The 19,427-nt window shown below is 36.8% G+C and overlaps 2 protein-coding genes across 2 annotated transcripts; both read right to left on the bottom strand.

Moving 5' to 3' along the window:
• Nucleotides 1-3,909: 3,909 nt before the first annotated feature.
• Nucleotides 3,910-5,923, bottom strand: LOC114526278 (ras-related protein Rab-3-like). The gene is made up of 3 exons (XM_028547832.1): nucleotides 5,668-5,923; nucleotides 5,489-5,600; nucleotides 3,910-4,596 (listed from the first exon to the last, which is right to left on the bottom strand). The coding sequence occupies exons 1-3, from the start codon at nucleotides 5,897-5,899 to the stop codon at nucleotides 4,275-4,277; spliced, it is 666 nt and encodes a 221-aa protein (XP_028403633.1). The 5' UTR covers nucleotides 5,900-5,923; the 3' UTR covers nucleotides 3,910-4,274.
• A 634-nt stretch (nucleotides 5,924-6,557) lies between these two features.
• LOC114526337 (glycine dehydrogenase (decarboxylating), mitochondrial-like) lies at nucleotides 6,558-18,684 on the bottom strand. The gene is made up of 28 exons (XM_028547920.1): nucleotides 18,279-18,684; nucleotides 18,105-18,183; nucleotides 15,985-16,120; nucleotides 15,710-15,874; nucleotides 14,942-15,019; nucleotides 14,705-14,867; nucleotides 14,424-14,535; nucleotides 14,157-14,247; nucleotides 13,444-13,540; nucleotides 13,084-13,189; nucleotides 12,797-12,852; nucleotides 12,631-12,717; nucleotides 12,413-12,493; nucleotides 11,904-12,092; nucleotides 11,724-11,765; nucleotides 11,378-11,520; nucleotides 11,083-11,158; nucleotides 10,566-10,691; nucleotides 10,257-10,336; nucleotides 9,970-10,039; nucleotides 9,754-9,866; nucleotides 9,309-9,486; nucleotides 8,985-9,060; nucleotides 8,758-8,853; nucleotides 8,411-8,518; nucleotides 8,083-8,147; nucleotides 7,828-7,905; nucleotides 6,558-7,379 (listed from the first exon to the last, which is right to left on the bottom strand). Exons 1-28 carry the CDS (start codon nucleotides 18,495-18,497, stop codon nucleotides 7,266-7,268), a joined length of 3,024 nt encoding a protein of 1,007 aa, XP_028403721.1. The 5' UTR covers nucleotides 18,498-18,684; the 3' UTR covers nucleotides 6,558-7,265.
• Between the last annotated feature and the right edge of the window lie 743 nt (nucleotides 18,685-19,427).

The following is a 19,427-nucleotide window of genomic DNA, read 5'->3' as shown; positions in this document are numbered from 1 at the left end:
CTTGGCAGGCTGTCGTTAAGTCTGTTATACTCAGTTTAGGATGTTGTGGATACTTGCAATTGCCGAAATTTAGTCAAACTCAAATGTAAGTGTGACTGACAGCTCCTTTTATACGGAAACAATATTAATCTTAAAACTACATAAATTTTGAAAATTGCATCTGGCTATATCACCTGCTTTGAAACTATAGCCTTGTATCGCTGGCAACGTCTCCTCCAAAAAAGACCAAGAATTGATTCAAACTAAGCCTTTCAGTTTAGCCGTTTCTTGTTATTCGTGGGATAGAATGAACTACGACGTAGAAACTTCAACAACATTGGCAATCAGGTGATTTATTTTAAAACCACTAAATACTGAAACGATAGTATATTAATGCAGCAAGTTCTACCGGCAATTAAGACTCTGAAAAATGCTTAGGGAACTCAAAAACACAAGCCCTCGCTATACTACTTCAGACGAGGCTGGCGAGTGAACTGAAATATGCTGCGCTATATAGACTTACTTTTCCCCAAATGACCTCGTTTTCAACTTTCCAATTTCCACGACGCAGCCCGCAGGACTAAGGAACTTTCAAATAGCTTCTAACTGACATTACTGATTTACTCTCACCCCAATTGCTTCGTTTCAACTTTTTGTGTTTTGGAAAAGCAGGGGCATATGTTGTGTTCCCATGTTTTGTACATGAATAAGCTTTCACAGAAGTAATTCTCGCTCTTCAGTGTCCAAAACATGAAAAGATATTACGCGCAGTCGCGCATGAGTATTATTGGGAAAAAGTAGTAAACGAAAAGGTCTATTTTTTTCAAAGAAGCATAACTATAGTCAATTAAAGCTACATAGAACAATACTATTTTCTTTTTCACAGATTGCCAGTGCTATATGCAAACATGATGACTATTTTGATCCTGAAACGCTCTGAGTATATCGAAGCAGGCAATGTCATAGTCCACAGGGATCACAATAGGGTTCTGGTTGAACACGCTGATATTTATCGTAATATCTCTCATTTCAAGCCAAAAAAATGTTTGGAATATTGTTTGTCAGATTGTCTTTGTCTTTCATTCCAAACATGTGATCATCAACTCTGCCAATTGTGTAGCTCTTCCCGCCAATCGCTCAACATTTCTTTTCAACATTCGAAAAATTGTCATTACAACTATTTCGAAAATCATAGTGCTACAGAGGTAATATATTAATTGTATCCGAGAATTGCATAATTATGTTTAAAGTTATCGTATTGAACAATAATGCTATAGACTAGAATGTTTAGAATATCAAAGATTTCTTCCTGAATTACTGTAGAATTCCCAATTACGTACAATATACTGATACTATCTAGACTTAGGAAACTGAATGATGACATGCATTCTTATATTCTAGCTAGTAGGGACCACGTAAAAATCGCTTAAATATCTGCGAAACAGTGAAGGCCGACTGAAATTTTTGTGACGAAAAATTTACGTAGGCCAGTGCATGGGACGACTGCTTCAACACGGCCAACAAGCCCCTCACCTTCCACGAAAACTATTTAACAAATAGAAATCAACCTCGCAAGCCAGGCTCTTTTACCTACGCTCCACGGCCCACGCTGCGGAGGTAAAAGAGCCTGGCTTGCGAGGTTGAACCGAAATCAGACTAAAGATTCGACTCAGAGATTTGGAAACTTCTCCTATAGAGCACACACCATGAACTGAAATTCTGCCACTACTCATAATAAAAGAACATTAAGATGTAAGACTGAAACGCCGCAATTTGCATGCGAGTTAATTGCAGTAATATTTGCAAGATTAAAAAATAAATATCGAGCAGGTATCATATTTCTTTTTAACAGCTTACAACAGGTCAGTGTACTCAGGGTTGTATACAAGATATAAACTGTTGTTTGACATCAACTCCATGTTATCATTCTGGAACATGCATACCAACTTTCTCAAGTGAAGGACAACGGTTTGAATGCAAATGTTCCGACGAGTATGAAGGAAGACGGTGCGAGAAGAAACGATGTAAACCAGGTTTCAAAGGAGAAAACTGTCAGGTGCGTATCAGGTCATGTCGTGATTACCAGGATACCAGGATGCGTCAGGTTTCTGGGCCCTACACTATAATCGATGGCGCTGACAACCCTTATATTGTTTTCTGCAACTTTGTTAAAAGTTACGGATGGACTCTTATTCAATCGTACAGCCTCGAGAATAAAGATAAGTTTGATAAGCCATTTATAGTTGACCACCCTTTGAATGAAAATAATCACTCTTGGGCGGAGTACCGTCTGTCCAAGGTTCGAATGGATCATATCAGTCATGCTGGGCCTAGTACACGTTGGAGAATTACTTGCAACTACGACACCGAGAAATTCAGAGCAGCAGATTTGGTAAGTGCTCGAGTTGACCAGGCACCACTTTTCATCAATGCAGGCGAGGGATGTTTCACATTTGAACACATTAGCATTCGTGGACACAGTTGTAATAACTGCCAGGCATTCATGGCGAACGATGGTATTCACCCATTATATATTGATCTTAGGCGTTCAAGACAGGTTTGTGGCTTCAATATACCAAACATTAAAGTATGCAACAATACAGAAACAGAAACTAGTTTTGGATATTACCGGTGTGTAAATCCAATCCATCGCTGTTCTTCATCACCCAACTCGACAACCCAAATGTGGCTCGATTAATAATTGGGCGTGAGGATTTATTATTACATTTAATCGTACGTTTTTGAATTTTTGAAAAGTAATGATGAAACAGAAGTTTTTTCAAGACGTGAGCATATACTGTCCTGAGACAAAAAAGTTTCTGTAGTCAGGTAGCGCACGAAAACTGCGACAATTTGACTGTTTTTGGTATCAACTAATTCATTTCCATTGCTAGTGTGATTATTTCAACCGAGTTGCATGAATCTATGTATTCATATATTCTTGATGTCTATTATTAGTAGTAGTTGCTATAACTTTGATTACGGTTAATAGAACTGAGATTAACCGTGCTTTGATTTAATCTTAGTATTCCTAAATCGAGAGTGTTCTTTAATAATTGTTGGTTCCAAAAATCAAATTTTATCAGTCGTTCGAGCATTTTTAGAACGGTTGAAAAAATCCAGCTATCCAGCCTTCGTACAAATGGCCCCAGGATGATACCAGGTGCTTTGATAGAACTTCCCTAAGTTCCCTTTATTAATGACTTCCAAATTCGTCTAGACTGTTTATCTATTGATCCATTGATGAGAAAGACGTGGCTTACAAGCGTTCTTGCATTCACTAACAATTTACACGTTCTAACAATGAACCACTTTTTATTGGAGTCATAATTAACGCAGACAACAGCATCTAGATCACTCATTAAAGCGCATATAATTACGTTTCCCGTGCGCGCTTTACTGTAACACCACACGGTAACGTGGGTACTGGGTCGGTCGATATCACGATAAATAATCTGTCTCTGTGCAGGTGTGACGAAGAACCGGCTAAATTTAAAACTCATTTGAAACCAGCCCACGACAAACAAGCATACTGTCAGACTCAACATGGTTTTTTAATTAAATTGGACTCTGCACTCTGCAGCGAGCGACCATGGTTGAAAGATTTGAAAACGCAAGACCGTTTTCCCAGAAAATGAAACTTTATCTTCGAGTAAAACCATAGGAAGCCCAGACAAATGTGTCGGCCATTTGACTATACAACTAGTGACGTAACTTACTATATTATTACTGCCCAATAATATTTGTCTGGGCTTCCTATGGTAAAACGCCGCAAATGTGATCATTTCAACTTTTAAGGCCAATATTTTCATTTTATCCTTTGACCGGCATCGCAAAAGCGTAGGTTCGATTCCTGCCAGAGGACCTATAGTTGACTCATTTTATTTTTTTTATTTAACTGTTCCTGGCTTGAATTTGAAGTGTGTATAATTCCACTCGAAATTAAGACCCTTTCAACCTCTAGAATTTACCTACATCGAGTGAAGTGCCAAAAATCATAATCGATTTACCCTAAACTATACATCATCATATTTGTTGAATTTAAAAGGAAGGAACACATGATAAGTGCTGAATCGACGTATGCTCATATTGACATGGAATTCATTTACATTAAATAGCAATTAACTGCAATTTTATGCAATTGCACAAAATAGTCTACACAGGATCAGTCTCATTCATATACAGTAGATCTACTAATAAATATATGCTGCTAATGTCAAATCAATAATATATATACCCAAGACATTCATTATATTTCAATCCTAATTTCAACAGCCTGGAATGTTTCTCTAAAACTAACATCCACATCCAGATGATTGGTCTTTTGGTGATTTTTCATTCAATTTTTTGACTCCAGGTTTTGAACCACCAATTCTTGTTGGATCACTATCTAGTGTCTCTGCCATCTTTTCACAAATAATATCAACCAATCTTTCAAACACTTCCTTAACATTTATATCTTCTTTTGCACTAGTTTCAAAGAATTCCAAATTGAGTTGATCAGCTAATTCCATTCCTCGTTCTTTGGAAACCACTCTTTCGTCTTTCATATCACACTTGTTACCAACTAAGACAACTTGTGCATTGTCCCATGAGTACGTCTTGATTTGTGTAGACCTAATAACATTAAATGAACACAGATAATCCATTTGTTCTAGTATGCATGCATGCTAGTACAATTTAATTTATCAAATTTGATCCTGTACATTATAAGAAACAATTCTGAAGAAATTTTTGAAAATGCAAATTTTTGAACATACAGTTGCTTATACAAAATTTCCACTGCTAAGGCTCATATTTCAAAAATCAACAAGTTTTGAATATTAAATAATGTAATATAATTTCATAGCAACTAACGATTTCTACATCACTTTTACACCGCCAACGCACTGATATTTGCATTTGTGTGTTACTAAGATCAGCTACTAGATTTATAATATTAAACGCTATTTCAACTTCCCTTATATCGGATAAGTAATTCTATGGTAATACAGGATGAACGTTGGGGTCGCTAGGCAATATTTACTTGCGAAAATAGTGTTCCTTTGTGGACGTTTTTGGATTTATGTACAGGAAAGGAGTGGTCAAAAATATGTGTGAATATTTGCATAAATTTTTGCAGAAAGAAGTACGAAGCTTCAAAAGGGGAAACAGACTTTTGTGATGTTCGCACTATATAGGGCTGTTCATTGGTATTGCAAAAGTAGAAAATGTACAAGAATATGAAAACTCTTAGTCAGTACAAAAGAATCGATTCAAAGATTTAAAATAAAATTGAATTGATTCTTAGTTATTTTGAACCGAGGGCTAATCAAAGATAACAGAGAGAACAAAATATTACATGACCAGGGGTTTGTTTATTTTGATCAAAAAATACGTTACTGAACTCTCCGTTTTCACTCAAACCCGATAATAGTAATACGTCTTGTTTCGTTGTATATATTGCTGGAGAGAAAGTGCTATATTAAAAAATTGTTCATTTTATAACATAATCAAAATGAAAGCTCACCAGTCTTGAACGTCTCGAAATGATTCTTCATTTGTTATATCGTATAGTAGAATAAAGCCCATTGCTCCACGGTAATAGGCTGTTGTTATAGTACGGTATCTTTCTTGCCCAGCTACGAACAGAAAGAATATGCAAAATTTAGTTGAAGTTATGTACACGAAGTTCACAATTGAACTTACCAGTATCCCATATTTGCAGCTTGACTCGTTTGTCGTTTCGAAAGACAGTCTTTACTTTAAAGTCTATGCCAACTGTAGATACAAAGGCTGAAGTGAAGGAATCATCGGCATAGCGGAAGAGCAACGATGTTTTTCCCGTAGCGGAGTTGCCGATGATGAGCAATTTAAACATATAATCAAAGTTTTGATCGGCAGCATCTCTTTGCCACGTCTTGTCATCCGCAGACGCCATTACTCGCTGCTCTGCAGTGTTTGCTTGTATTTTGCATATGTAGCAATTTTGGCAAATGAAAGTGCAGAAAGTATAAATCGAACATTTCGTCCACCAATCAGAAAAGGGATTAATGGATTATTATGCAAAGTAATGCAAAGTGGGATAAACATTAAGTGGAAATATGCAGTTTCTTTCACGATTAAGTTGTTGTCCAATATAAAGCAAAAGCTTCAGTCTCATTTGTTAAAATACAAAATGATGCAAAAAAGATTGACCTTTCAGTTTTATTCTATTGTCGTCATTGCTGTAATTTCGTAAAATGAAAAGATCAATCGTTGATATCGTTTATAAGGGATAAAACGATGAAATGGGGGATAGAACACTGGAATGGGAAAAAAACGCTAAAATAGGGATAAGTGTTGAAATAGAGATCTTTTGTTTCAAGAGGGCAAGCTCGCCCAGTTACTTGTGACCACGTCACGTGGTTTATAAGGCACACGCAGCACGCGAAAAACCTGGGAACGAGGGTGGAGACCATTATTGTAGCTGTAATATTATACTCGGTCCGCGGTGTAAAATTGTTCCAGCCCAACTCACAAAACAGAAATAATGAGTCTGCGGCTGAAGAAAATACATACGCTATAGCCTAGATGGAAATTCGTACCATTATGCAGTAGAGAGCTATATTTATTAAATGTACTATATTGTTACATAAAAGCGTTAAAAGTACCTCATTGTGGTAAGAATAGATTACAAGTTTCGTATTAATAGATAGTAGGTATATATAAACCTCATCTTATAGTTATATACCACCCAATAATTTAAAATTGTTATAAGAGAAAAATTAACTGCATGACTACAGCAACGATAGCTGTTTGAAACCTTACTGACCCCATGCAAATTGATTTTTGCTTAAACAAAACTCATGCAAATAAGCAAACTTGATGAATGAAAACAACGATCAATAATAGATAAACCTGTCGCTCACAGATATTCCTCATTTTCAGTGTAAACTAACTAAACTGCATTTTACCGTAGTTTACATATTCCGTGATATTTATTCCCTGTGCATGAAATAATGGCTTAACTGCAGCAGTTTTGTACTTATCTTATGAGAGTCAAAAAAATGTCCGGTGAAATTTCCGGTGATTTATAAAATGCTAAATTAAAGCCGTGTTTACACTACACTCCATTTATATCGGCACAGCACGGCTAAAATGGTGCCTGTGCCCATTTCATCCGTGCCCTGCCTTTGTATTCGTAGCCTGAGCACTAATCAAATAAAATTGGGTACGGGTACCGATTCTAGACGTGCCATGCGTGTCAATAAATTGACTGTAAGGTAAACAGGGCCTAAATCTACCACAAATTCCCAATAGCGTTCTTATTCGGTATAGCTTTCAATTGGAGGGCAAGTACACACCAAATGCTGGTCTCCGTATTTGTCGTCAACTCTGGATACCGTAGGCCAGAATTTATTTGTGTGGTTGATCCAGGGCTGAAAAAATTTTAAAAAATAGATGACAAGCTAATCGTAAAGATATGGGTAAGACATACATGGTGGGCTTCGGTCGTGCATTCGTGTGTGCTATGGTCGCAGTTACTGTTGCTCTAAGTATGCTGGTTGGTATAACGTGTGGTATAGAGTTCTTGACAGTTGGTCTGCATGATACGTATTTTAGTCAGGCCACTAGGTCAACTGAGCTACTAGGTCTGACTAGATTTTAATCCTACAGTATAACAACTTCGAAACGTCTTGAGGTCTGTCCTATAGTTGCTCAAATGGAGGAGAGTTGAACTATAATTAGCGTTATGTTTGTTGATAACATGTTGGTATCATTATCGTCGCTTTTGTTAAATCTGTTGGCCATGTTACGGCTGTTGCTATATACGCCTGTTTCTATAATTGTTTGTTATTGTTTCATCTTCATGTCGGAAAAACTTACAGCTGGATATGCTGCTTGTTTTCTTGTATAGGGTTTGTTCCAATTTTCGCTTAAAACCAATTGATTGTGAGGTGCATTCTGCCAAAATACATGATATTAAATAAGAAAATGGAGATATAGCTAAACGTAGATTTGTACAATTTTGAATTCTTGAGACCGTCTTCTTGTATCGTGAAAAAAACAATACAAGACTCAATGTTTGGAAATTACAGTATACTCCAACTAAAATACATAGAAATTTACAAAAATTCTTGCCTTCAAAGGATTGTCCTTCGCATCCATTCGTCCTTGCTCAATATCGGCAATCTCATGTCTTATGCCTACAGACATGGAAGAAAGAACATCAATTTTTTTTGTGGGTATGACTTATGAGGTTAAAATATACGTATAAGTTACTTATATCAAGCGAACGAAAATACTTTTATTCGATTCTATTTTACATTTAAACGGTCCTTTAATGGAGAGGAGCACATACGAAAATAAAAACAAAATTCTCGATGTAGATAAGGGAAAAATGTACCCAACAGTGTGTCCCTTAATGGAAGCATCTACCTTAAATAATCAGGGATGAAGAAAAACTTACGAATTAACGAGTCACAGAATCGATCCAACTCTGCCTTGTCCTCGCACTCTGTCGGTTCGACCATAAGGCTGCTTGGCACTGGCCATGACATTGTGGGCGCATGGAAACCTTAGGAAAACAAACAAAAGAAGACCATTACCAATGTCATTCAGATATCCCGGATGAGGTTTTCAATGGACTTCCCCAAACGCCAGAAGTCGATAAAAAAGGGGATGTATATGTTTGTTACAGGTTAAAATAATGACACGCGCAGAGCTCTGCATGTTTTTTGCTACTGTGAGCTTTATGGTTGTTATGTAAAAAAGAGAAATGAAAGGTCTTTCTAAAAGACAAAAGTTTCCTCTCACCGTAATCCATGAGTCGTTTTGCAATATCAATAGCTTCGATATCTGCAGTTTTCTTGAATGTTTTTACGTCAAGGATGAATTCATGAGCACAATAACCTGCGTATTAGACAAATGTGGCTATTAAGTTTAGGTTACCTCTTGACGGTACGAAGCTACTTTACTAGATACTTTAGAATGCATATACAAAATAGGACAGAAGAAATCGTCATAGCAAACTATAGACATACCATTCTTTCCAACAAATCGAATTGAATAGTGATCTTTGAGTCTTGCGGCCATATAGTTAGCATTTAGAATGGCGACCTTGGATAAAAAGTATTAGCTACTTAGCCTAACACAAGAGAAATACCTCGTGTCCGCCCGGTTTACGTCCGTCTTATGATAGGGAAACAAGAAGAACAGGAAAGAAAAACTCTTCGTCTGTGCTAGTTATTTGAAGCTAACGACAGCTTATACTGCCTTTATTATAGTCTTTTTACCAGAGATGGAACAGTGGGATGTAATCACAAACGAAAACAAGAACGAGGACGAAATGAACAGCATTAACTTACTTTAGATGCGTGTGTAAGTCCTTTAGCTCCCATCATTTTAATGTAAGCATAAGAGATTGGCAGAATACCAGGTGAGCCATAGGGTGCTGCAGAAATAGTTCCAAACGATGTCTCCTCATTCGTTCCCATCGGAGGAATAACAGGATGGGAAGGAAGGAATGGAATAAGGTGTTTCTTTCTAGAAAATTTAAATATAAATGCCGGTCATACAAAGAGCCGGAAGTTGGTCAATATTACGACAGGAATTTGCTTTGATTTGTCAGTGAAGTTCTTGTTCTTGTAAGATACAAGCAAGCAGCCTGAGTTAGCAAGCAATGGGCAAAAGGGTTATAAAGACATCTCATGTTTACCAGATACTTTGTGCACGAGTGGATAAGGTACTGTTAAGACTCTTTTCAATAAGTCAACCTAATTTTTCCACGTATTCATGGATATCAATACTTACACTCCAATTGGCCCCATCCCAGGCCCTCCTCCACCATGTGGGATGGAGAACGTTTTGTGTAAATTCAAGTGTGAAACATCAGCTCCGTAATCTCCTGGACGACAAAGACCCACCTTGGGATATGCAAGGATAGTAGAGCTTAAAACAATTACCAACTCAATTATATTAGAAAATATCACGATCAATTTCATTCCAATAGAAATAATCGAAACCTACCTGAGCGTTCATATTTGCCCCATCAAGATAAACTTGTCCTCCATTTTCATGAATCAAGGCCAAAACATCTCTAAAGAAAACGTAAGTATCAGTAGACGAATTGACAACTGCGTGCCATACAGTGTCCTTCAAACATAGCTATACTTGATGTAATAAATTTTCCCCCGATTAATCGTCTTTCTTTACCTTATATATTCAGAAGCGTGAAGCATAATATAGTAAGGTATGAATGTGCGTATAAAACTTAAACCAGTGCAACGTTGTGAAATGGAAACATAATTTGTTACCTAATGCCTTCATCAAAAAATCCGTTGGTGGATGGATATGTTACCATGATAGCACCAAGATTATCTTTGTGTATTTCAACCTGAAGGAATAATTCAAAAAGTGAGAAAGGCGAGAAATGAAAAACAAAGTATTTACATACTTTGTAATAAAAACAAATATACATGATCGAAAGAATAAAAAATCAATAATACTTTTCTTGAATATCATGAAATGTTTTTTTACAATGTTACTGTGCTTAGTGTGCATGAGAGGTTTAGGGATTCAATTCGCAGGCAACATAAACAATCAATTACGTCACTGCTATATACCTCTTTCTTTAAATGTTCCATCTTGATTTCGCCATATTTTCCAATCTCAATAAAAACTATTTTAAAGCCAGCCATTTGAGCGCTCGCTGGATTAGTTCCATGAGCTGATTTTGGAACAAGACACACCTGGAATGAATTAAGACAGTCATATACCAATAAGGAGCAATAAAATAATCCACTTTGTAAGTAACATGTTCCCTAGTTCTAGTGTGGTTTTAGAAGACAAGAATTCTGTGAAATATAATATATAATAACAGGGATTTTTCAAAACAAGTGCAGAAATTGCATTGCTGCATGTATTATCAAAATGAGAACATTCAAACTGTCAGTGAGACAATGGACATGATACAGTTAGGTGGTAAATTAACCAATATGGCCGCTAATGACAGTTAATAAAGTCATGCAAATTTCTCAATCCAGGACTATGAAAACAACTCTACAAAGTCTCTACGACCTCGTAAAATAGACTTTTGAATTTTTTCACTTATAATATATAACAAGCTTCATCGTACCATACCTTTCTATTGCCCTCTCCTCTGCTCTCGTGGTAAGCTTTGATTGCCATTAATCCAGCATACTCTCCCTGAGCACCGCTAAATGTTACAAAAAGGACAATTAGGTATGTCGTCACAATATTGCAAAAACAACACGCAAAGGAAATCGTGGCGAAGCACGCATTTGTAATTCATGAAATCATGGCTACGAACACAAGTGTGTATACTTCCAGGAAAATCTGCTTGTCTTTGAACGATCTCGGGATCTCTGTGCCAAATCTTGACCGCATAAATAGTGAACTTGCTCAAAATAACTACCTGTTTGGCTGGAAGCTGATGGCATCGAATCCAGTTATTTCACATAAATCGTGTTCCAAATCTTTAATCAATTCAGTATATCCTTGTGCTTGTTCAGTTGGGGCAAAAGGATGAATGTTTGCGAATTCTGGCCAGGTTATTGGCTGTGATATAGTTATAAAAAATCGGAATATAATGAATGCTACAGACTATTAGCCTCCGTCAGAGTAAAACTGTGAAAAATTGTTAAAATAACAACTCGTGATTCTGACGACGAATTATGTTGAGTAGCTGAAAACTGAGTGTAAAACATTTTCATATCACTTTGAGTAACCACACGAAAGATATTTTAAACTTTGAATTTTACCTGTAATTCAGACGCTGCGTTTAATTTCATTGTACACGAACCCTAAAACAGAGTAACAAACAAGCCCTTTTGAAGATAAAGGAGCATGAACTTTGGTTTAGATACACAAAATCCCGAATAAATTCTTCACTTCGCCTCCCTAATATAAACTCTCTAAAATCCTCGACACTAAATACTTACAAGAGGAATCATAGAATGAACTAAAGATAAATCCTTATTCTCCAGATGTTTCATATATCGCATGATTTGGGTCTCAGAGTGATGAGTGTTAAATACAGGATGTTCGAGGTAGGTACTACGACGTTTATGATCGCTCAATAAAATGCTGCTTCCCAATGTTTCACCGAATTGGCTGTTTGCGAGACTATCCTGTTTAAAAAATTAAACGAAATGGTAATCGAACACAACCGTGATCTAGGGATTTTTGGATAGACCTACATTCTATAACATCTCTTACAGCTGATGCTTGTACCACATCACATGGTCAGCAGCTGGGCTGCACCTTTTTCACAAAACCACACCGGCTCCCAACCGAGGTGGCGAGTGGCAATGCACTAACAGCATCTAATCAACCGTGCATACACGCTTTCACGGCTGCATAGCAATAACATGCAATGTGCTTCAGTTTCTCTACTGCAAAATATTCTTTATTCATTCGTTCATCAAGTAATTCATTGAAAGAAACCCACCGAAGTTTCTTTAGAACCAAATATTGACAGTAGATCATCCAAATCTTTTTCAACAACAGTTTCATCCATTGAGACACAAACCTAAAAAGGGAACGCCCTCCATAACCAAAGCATACCTTTCCAGCCTTAACTTAAAATTAGCACTTAATAGGACAAAGTTATTTTGGCTGAATTTCTCAGACGAACGGGAATGCACCCGTTTCCATGCATCAACGTACGTGATCATTATCCAGCTTTCGAAGATTTATTTTATGTGCAGCGGCTTTCTTCATTATTTCATCTGCAGAACTATCAGCACATTTCACCTAAAACGTGCGTAAGAAACTTTCATACAATCATAAAAATATTTCATTACATGACATTTTGTAAGTATATGTTTAATACCTTCAGTGTGTCAAAGAAATGCTCTTTCTGAATTTCGTGACCAGCACGTGTTATTCCTGGAGAAAGGAATTGTATTGGAAATGCCAATCATAAGTTGGGTGTCACTAAGACATATATCTCCGGGTTTAACGGATTTTACTGTCCGGGATTCTTTTTAATACAAAAACTACTCAGGGGATGTAAGCCAATAGTTAACCAAACAGTAAAACCTTACACCTCATATTCAGTGAAGAAAATTAGTACCTATATAAAACATACAGGATAAAAAGGACATAAAAGAAGCTTACCTTCGGCTAAAATGAGAGTAGCATTGTGAACTCTAGTCGCGATGTTCTTCAGGCCTTCAGGTCCATGATAAATACTGAACAATGAAGCGAGATTAGCAAGCAATGCCTACAGTAAAAAAATGAAAAAAGTGTATAACATCACCTTTCGAAAATTACTTTACTATTATATATCAGTAGCGATTATAATGGGGGATTTAAGATAGTTATATTAAGTAAGGCGATGGTTCACAAGGGACTTGGCGAATTTGGGACTGTGCTCCAATCCGTCCGGCTCAGATTTCACACGGTAAAAATGGATGAAAACGTGACGGTGTATTCATTTCATTAAATGTATATATATAGTATATAAATTCTGTTCACCTGTGCAGTACAAATATTACTTGTAGCCTTATCCTTTCGTATGTGCTGTTCCCTGGTTTGAAGAGCAAGTCTGTAGCATTTTTCTCCCATGGCATCCCTAATTATGAGATAGCTGCATCAGAATATTTTTTATTACAGCAAAAAATTTTGGTCTTTTGTTTCCTCATTGCTGAATGATGTCTTTACGCCCAAGCCTCGCCTTTACACGAACAGTTAAGACCCTGAGAACACAGGCAGTTACTATATAACAATTGGCTGGAATCTATGCACTGTTTTGTACGACTGTGAGTCAAAAAGAAGCATCTGGGAAGGAGGAAACTGTTTTCCACTAAGACTTAAGACGAAAAAATCATGTGTGTTGATTCCTGACATGTTGACCATAGTATGTTCAAAACTATAGCACGATAAAGCTCGAATAGAATTTAATAAGTTCACGGCAACCAGGTATATAATCAATCGCAATTATCGCAACTCTGGTTTTAATGAAAGTAGTGACCACACAAAGAATGTGGTTGTAATTTTTGTGTGGTGATTACTTTCATTCATTAAACCAGAGTAGCGATAATTGCGATGGACCATACAGCTCGTTATCATGCCACCATACGGTTCACTTGGATGCCACGTACCATAAAGCTCAGAACCATGCAGCAGCGACCATACAGATATAACTAATGAGTAATTGAATAAAGATTTAATTTCAAACGGTGACATACTTTGTAACACCAATAAGTCGTCCAGGTAAAGATCGTGGCAGTGTTCCAATATTTCGCGTTGCAAAAAATCCAGCATGTGGGCCACCATAACCTAAATTCATAGTAATAATTTTTTAATCAAACCAGTTTCAGAAAAATAAAGCACCGCCAAAATGGCAAATCTATGAATCACGCGAGAAAAGCTAATTTACTAGAGTACTAGCTTCTTAGATGTTTACATGCCATGGACCATAATTTAAAATCCGCTTTCTAAAACAGCGAACCTACCTAATGGCACCCCAAATCTTTGACTGTTTCCAAATGCAATATCAGCACCAAATTCTCCCGGAGATCGGAGCATGGTAAGAGCAAGGAGATCTGTTGCACAAGCAACTAACGCCTTTAAAAAAGTGTTGTAGATATGTTGGAGACTTTAAAACGCTCAAAATTTGTCGAAAACTGTACGTAAATCATGATCATCGGACGTTCCTTATGTACTCGAAATTTCGTTTCAAACTTGCAACAAGAAAGCACATCAAAAGCAAGATCCGGATGATCCTCTACAGTACCTGTGCATGATGAGCTCTTTCAGTGAGTTCTGTGTAATCGAATATACTGCCATAAGTGTCTGGATACTGAATAATAATTCCGCTAACATCCTTTTTTGACAGATCAAAGTTTTCTTTATCAGTCACAATTATTTCCAAGCCTTGGCCCAGCGGTCCCAAAGTTCTAGACACCACAGAAAGCAAGACCAATAAAGAATTGCTCTTTTTTATTTTTCATTGTTTAATGTTTTATTATACCTTCCTCTCGTTTGGATCAATGCGATGGTTTGCGGGTGAAGGTTTTTGTCGACATAGAACTTTTCCTTCTTATTAAACCTGGCAACAATATTACATGGAATGTAAGTCAAATTTTTCTTAAGAATATATTGTATCTCGTATTTTCATATGTTATAGTAAAATTATAGAGCGCGAACTCTGAAATTTCCGGCGTGTGCTAAAATTATACTTTGGAGTAAGGGATTATAATTGGTTCATTTTGACGACGAAATGACGTGCTTGAATATTCAATTTCATGATAAAAATGGCCGAGCCGTGAGAGTCTGGAGAGAGCGCGGTCAGGACACAGAATTGGGCTTTTTGAGGTTGATAAAAGGTTCGGTCATTGTGGTCAGAGACTATATAGTCACGTTTTCGTATTGAATGTTATTATGTTAACGACTCTTTTTAAATTCTCGAAGAGAATGGACGCTGATAAACACGTCTGATTGTTTGTACCCTTTTAAAAAGTGACTTAACAATAAGGACGGCAGATAATAGTTAAGTGGGGGGGCTAATATTCATATATTCACGTTCAGCATTAGTAGTTCCTTTTGAAATTGATTGTTTTTACGGTCTGCTAACATGAATATATGGATATTAGCCCTTCACTGCTCCACTTTACGATCTTCCGCAGTCCATGTTTTTAAAAAACATTGACCAAAACACAAACATATATCACAGTTAGGTGCATACTATGCAGTATGCTATGTATAATAATATAACTGTGCTAACTGGTCGAATGCATACCTATAACAAATTCCAACAGCTTCAGCTCCTGCGGTAGCTTCATCCAACAATGACGCATTAGCAACATCCAAACCAGTCAGTTCACAAACCATTGTTTGAAAATTAAGCAAGCATTCTAAACGACCTTGAGATATTTCTGGTTGGTAAGGTGTATATTGAGTGTACCTAAAATAAGGAAAGTTAGTGTTTGCATTACATCCCAAACAAGGGGGGGGGGGGGGGGGTTAAGGTACTAACTGTCCTGGCATGGGAAAATAAGGGTAGCAATGACTTACCATCCAGGATTTTCCAAGCAACCTCGTAGTATCGGTGGTGGTACAAAACAGTTGTAATAACCAAGTCCAATGTAAGATCTCCATATTTGATTCTTACTTGCTAAGTGTGCCAGCTTGTTATGAAGATCATGCTCGCCTATAAGTGTTCAGTATATATACACAATTACTATATGTTTACTACATATTAGCTCAGACCCAGCTGAACAGGGCTGCCCATCGGACAGTTATATTTTCTAAGAACAATAAAGAATAAATATCCAGTGCTGGTGGGTGCTTTATCCAGCATTCGTGCAACCGGTCCCTCAGAAGCACTCGTGCCCGTTATAGCTTGGTCTAATGATATAGATAGCGTTTCTTTTTCTTGATACAAACGTATGTAGATTGTGGATGGCGAAAACGTGCATATAGGTTATACCATATTATAAGCAGAAAAAACGTAACGTTGGCGCTCTAGGCTAAGAACCAAAAATTGCTTTTCGTTTGACTTTCGAAAACGTATTTTGTGTTCAGTGAGAAAAACAAGAATATTTTGGGAAACGTCTATCGTCTTGAACAAAACAATCGAGTTTTCTTTCTTACACATGTCGATCACCCTTGATAGCAATGTCAATGAGGTGCTACACCACGATGAAAAAATTATCTAACGCAAACAACTACATGGCAACGTAGAAAAAACTAAAAGAAAAATTGATAATGCCGAGTGGAAAATTGTCTTACCGATCGGAGATGCTTCTAACAGAAATTATGTATTTATGACGTTTCCGGATAAAAAAATTCACACAATTGTACATTTTTAAATTAGATATGTCCATATCAACAAACTTTTTGTTTTTTGTTTTGAACTACTGTTCATTCATATTTATATTTATTCATTGAAAGAACTTAATTGGAACCTTTTGTTGGGGACACTACAGGGGGCAAGACAAGTATACAAAAGGGCATAAAAAAGGAACCTCTGGAAAAATCAACTTTGTTCTCAGATGCATTTCATGCATGTCATATTGCTATTTGCTAATGTCATTAATAACATTAATCTTATTTGATTCTGCTTTAATTGTGCCCTCAAATGTATGATAATTTGATAAAAAAATGTCATCATAAATGATCCTGGGATACCATTGCAAGCTATTTAAACTAAAGAGAACTAAAGTCCCTTGTGCTTTAAGAGATTCAAATATTGTGCATTATTTAAACTTGCTGTATTGGGACTCCAGTGGACATTTGGTTATATAAACACTATGGAGTATTCTAACCATATTACCAATACTAATGTAAATATTAATTAAAGTATATTTAAATTACACATGATATCAATAAAAATTATTCTAAAAATATAAATCTGATAAACAAAATATAAAGTAGGACTATTATATTTTGCTCCAAAATTGTCTAGTTTAGTTTTGTTTTGTATGTCTTAATGACCATAGGGACACAGGGTTCCTTTTACAGTCTGATATAAATTTATGCGAATTATGTAATCCTTAAGATATAAGGGTTAGGTATTTAATCTTTTTATCAGCAATTTGACACCAAGTTGTTTTGACTGAATACCCATTTTTTTAATAATTTAAACGGCCTCACATTTTAGCTGGTTTAAAATCAAAGCAACAAAAATACTTAATTGACAGATGGGAATTAGATTAAGAAACATTTAGCAAACCTCTATCTAGCTCCCCAACCTTATTGGCTCCTCTTACCTCTTACATGCCCTCCTCTTACCAGCCTTAATGTCATAGATGGTATTAAAATATACAGGTTTCACACGTATTAACATGTTTGGTGTCGCAAAAGGGCTAGCTTGCAAATATTCTTTCTGGTGTGAATTTAGAACAAATATTTAAACACACATTGTGAATTATGGGAAATTTACAATTATTTCATCTTTTGTCAACCTGCTTTTAATCAGCTAGTAAGCAAATAATGAACAGGTTGTTCAAATTACAGTGAGTCAGTGTAGATTTTGAGCCTTTGCATGGCAACCATCCTTATGCATGAATTCCAATTCTTATTCAATGCTATTCTAGGTAAATGAAGATAATACAGCATGATATTCTATTTTGCTTGTATTTCCGTTTTAATACTGTTTATAGTTTCGACGCTATAGGCTAAATTATGTATACCTTTGCTGCCTTGAATATCCATCTCTCCTTGAAAGCGTATATCAATAGGTACTGTTTTATCCACCAACTCATCGATGTTCTTGAATTGCACAGACAAATTATTGCAGTTTTACAATCGTACTTTATGCCAAATTCGAACCACGATAATATATCAACGTTTCTCAGCCGACCTACCTTTAGACCTAAAAAGTTTGTCATTTCTTGTTCAGTCTCACAACTTAACCCGATATGCCGTGACGGAAAGTGATCCGTTTGTGGCAAGAGTTGTTCAATTTTTGAGATGCCTGTTGAACAGCATCGACTAGAGATAGCAAGGGCTGATTTTGCTGATGTTGTTCCTAGCATCATGTTGGAAACACGAAGTGTTGTGATAGCTGTACAAGGTCGGTACATAGTTTATGCTTGTGCAAGAAGATGAAATAAGAACTAGAAACTATTCGGATAATCTCATCTCCCTTCGGATATATAAACGAAATGACGCACATTTCGCGGGTATCATGCAGTTCGGTTCCTTACGATCATAAAATAAACAGCATCCCGATCTCCCAAATAAGGAAGGTACGAAGGAAATGACTTGACTCGCTTGCGTGTGACTTCGGATAATTACTTTAAATTAAGGTTGGAATGGGGACGAATGGGGGGCGTGACCAGACTTAATACAATTAAAACTGAAAGTCTGAAACTAAACGGACACATTTGCTTTGCTGGAAGCTTTTCAAAACACAACTCCATCCTTTTTTTCTAGCAACATACCTGAGCCTGTTTGAAGGCATTAGATTCACTGATACATCAGTGATTTGATTCCTTTTAAAATCTTCGAGTAAAGACCCTGGGAACGAGGTTGGTCTTGGTTGTCTGACATCATTATAGCTCAGCAGCCTGATAGCTCAGTGTCTGACATTTATAGATCAGGTTTAGTTGCAACACAGTTGAGTGTTGAGTACGAGCTAAAAAAAGCTGTAAGTGGTTTATAAATTATAAACCACTTACAGCTTTTTTTATAAATTATAATTGATTTCATCATAATATCCGATCTCGTTCCTCAGCCGGAGAAACAAAGGCTCTGCCCAGCCTCTACTATAATGGTAGTGTCCTTATGTTACACGCGAAGACTGGCCAAATAGTTGCGATATAAACTAAGCTAACTCAGCACTTGGCGAAAGAACTCTCCCCACCGTCCGCGTTATAACAGAGGGGGAGATGCAATGCGGCCCCCAGGTAAAACTTAACCTTGTGTGTAATGTATGTGCAGCTAGTGCGTAACCAGGGCGCAGTGAACACTGTGTTTTACTGCGCCCTGTGCGTAACCATAGACGCTGCGGC

Source organism: Dendronephthya gigantea, unplaced genomic scaffold (genome assembly GCF_004324835.1).
Source record: "Dendronephthya gigantea isolate DGI-Jeju-01 unplaced genomic scaffold, DenGig_1.0 000038F, whole genome shotgun sequence".
NCBI lineage: Eukaryota > Metazoa > Cnidaria > Anthozoa > Malacalcyonacea > Nephtheidae > Dendronephthya > Dendronephthya gigantea.
Note: the sequence above shows the minus strand (reverse complement) of the source record. Positions and strands in the feature narration are given on the sequence as shown.